Genomic DNA, 2409 nt, shown 5'->3' on the forward strand with positions numbered 1-2409 from the left:
TTGATGACGTGTTAGCGTCTTTAACCATGTGTTAGGAAATTCAATGCGTATTTGACGACGTGTTATGCTAACATGTCGTCAAAGTCGCGCTAGATTCCCTAATACATGGTCAAAGATGAGTTAAAGATAGCTATTTTTGAAAATATTAAATTTAAAAGACAAAGTTGAAATCTCATTTTGTAGATAAACTATTTTGAGGATTTTCCCAAAATAACTACATGCTTGAAAGTCTATCTGGAATTCAACAGGCAATGCTCCATAATGCAAACCCAAAGTAAATGCTAGATAAATGATCCTATCTCTTTCTACCAAGTGTACGCTCAAGATCAGTTGACTTATCACATTCAAAATAGCTGTAAATTTCAACATATTTTCAGAATTCATTAATAAAAGTCAGCGTCCAAGAGTTAATGCTCAAAAATTCGTAGAAGATAATTAACTTTTCCAATTTCTGATATAAATCATATTTTATATTTGAAAAACCATATATCATAAAGATATTCAAACGAGTCACAGGCTGTTATTAGTGTATTGTAACACACAAGGGGAGGTTTTAGAACACAAAAATTATATATTTGAATTTTTTTGTAATTCTAGATTTAAAGGTATCAACATGCTTAATTTTTGTGTAACAAATTATACTGTTCAACATATACATTTAGCATTGTCCTAATTTACCAAAAGTATCATTTTCATGCAAATTATATAGTTTTTATTCATGATTTTAGATTTTTAAAGTACCAACTGTTTTTACTAAAACTATTACTCAAGCAATATATAATCTCATTTTTGTCGAAATAAAAATGATTTAAAAGTCAAATAAGAATGGCGTCTGTATTTATTTTTTTTGAACGGCCAACAAAAACAAATTTATAAATAAAAAATGACAAGTACAAAGCAATTAGACTAGCAAGACACTAGTCAACACAACCACCCCAACAACAATTACACTTTAAACTTACACCAATCATCCCATTACAAAAGAGGTCTTCCGGATCTATTTATTAATCCAAAGATAACTTAGAGCTTTAATATCACTCACAACACCACCCCAGTCACCGCCGAACCGTTGAACACTATGTCATTGCGGGCGTTCCATAAACACCACACCAAGACAAGACAAACCGCATGGAAATACTTTGCCTTTTTTCCTTGAGAATTTTGTAAATTTATGAAGCTCAAGGATATCACGAAAATTAAACGCGTATATACAAGGAGCCTTGCACCAAAGTGAGATTTTATGTAAACCCATATTATAAAAAGTCAACTAGTTTATGAAGCTCAAGGATATCACGAAAATTAAACATGTTTATAAAAGTCAAATAAGAATGACGCTTGTATTTATGTAAACCCATATTTATAAAAACTATTTCTAACAGCATTTTTGCCACTTGATATTAAGTTGCACACTATGCTTCAATATCAATACGTACCAACAGAACTACCATATTTATGTGACTCTCAACGCCCATATATACCTAACCACGCAACCTCACTTCATCACGTTTACAACTTCCAACTACTACTACACATACTCTCCATCCTTGCACCGGCCCCGGCCCCGGCGCCAGAAACTTTCATCAACTAAAAAAATGGTGTGCTTTTGTTTTCTAGTGGACCAAACCCGACAAGTGAGGCGGTGCAAGCCGGCTGCGGGGCTTTGTTCTCGGTGCGGTGGCGGAGCAAGTGTGGCTGACATGAAGACCTCCACTAGATTCTGTCATGTTCCATTTTACTGGAAATCATGGAAAGCCATTATGTGTACTTTTTGTGGAGCCATTCTTAAGTCTTACCAGTGAATTAATTAATTTAACTAATTAATTATTGAGATGAACCATAACATCTATTGAATTTGTCATATTCTAATGTTAGAGATTCTATGAAATCATTATTTTTTGATTTATTCTTTTGTTTCCTGGTTTATTTGACATGAATAAAATTATTATTTGATTATAAAATATATGTTAGATGTATTTTGGTTGCCATCATGTTTCTTGTCTAGTGATAGGTCCCTTAAGGGTTTCTTATTGGGTTTGAATTTCTGAAGCTTCAAACTAGTAATGGATTGTTGAAATTTCATCTCTAGGCTTGAACTCTTGGTGATTGATAGGCCTAATGGCTTACGGCCGGTAATATCCCCGTTCAAGAAAAAAGAGAATTTATTTGGTTGATCTAAAGGAAGTGATAAGCAGTTATTTAGTTACTCGAGATCAATTATTAAAGAGTTCAAAGGGACAAAGTTTTTGTACAAGTTTGACTCAAGACGCAATTAACTACGCTCATTAATAAATTAAAGATTTGACCCAAAGTTTCATAGGCTGATTAAACTCTTTATATAAATACGATATTACAAAGTAAAAAAATAATAGTTTCACAATCAAGATTATTATGTCTAGGGGGAACTGAAAT

General features: G+C 32.7%; 1 protein-coding gene across 1 annotated transcript; it reads left to right on the plus strand.

Moving 5' to 3' along the window:
• The first annotated feature begins 1581 nt into the window (after positions 1-1581).
• Positions 1582-1876, plus strand: LOC143599661 (uncharacterized). Its single transcript, XM_077077570.1, has one exon. The coding sequence runs from the start codon at positions 1593-1595 to the stop codon at positions 1797-1799; it is 207 nt and encodes a 68-aa protein (XP_076933685.1). The 5' UTR covers positions 1582-1592; the 3' UTR covers positions 1800-1876.
• Positions 1877-2409: the final 533 nt, after the last annotated feature.

This window comes from Bidens hawaiensis, unplaced genomic scaffold (assembly GCF_021521415.1).
Source record: "Bidens hawaiensis isolate Kalapana, Puna unplaced genomic scaffold, B.hawaiensis_p1.1 tig00052481_1, whole genome shotgun sequence".
Classification (NCBI taxonomy): Eukaryota; Viridiplantae; Streptophyta; class Magnoliopsida; order Asterales; family Asteraceae; genus Bidens; species Bidens hawaiensis.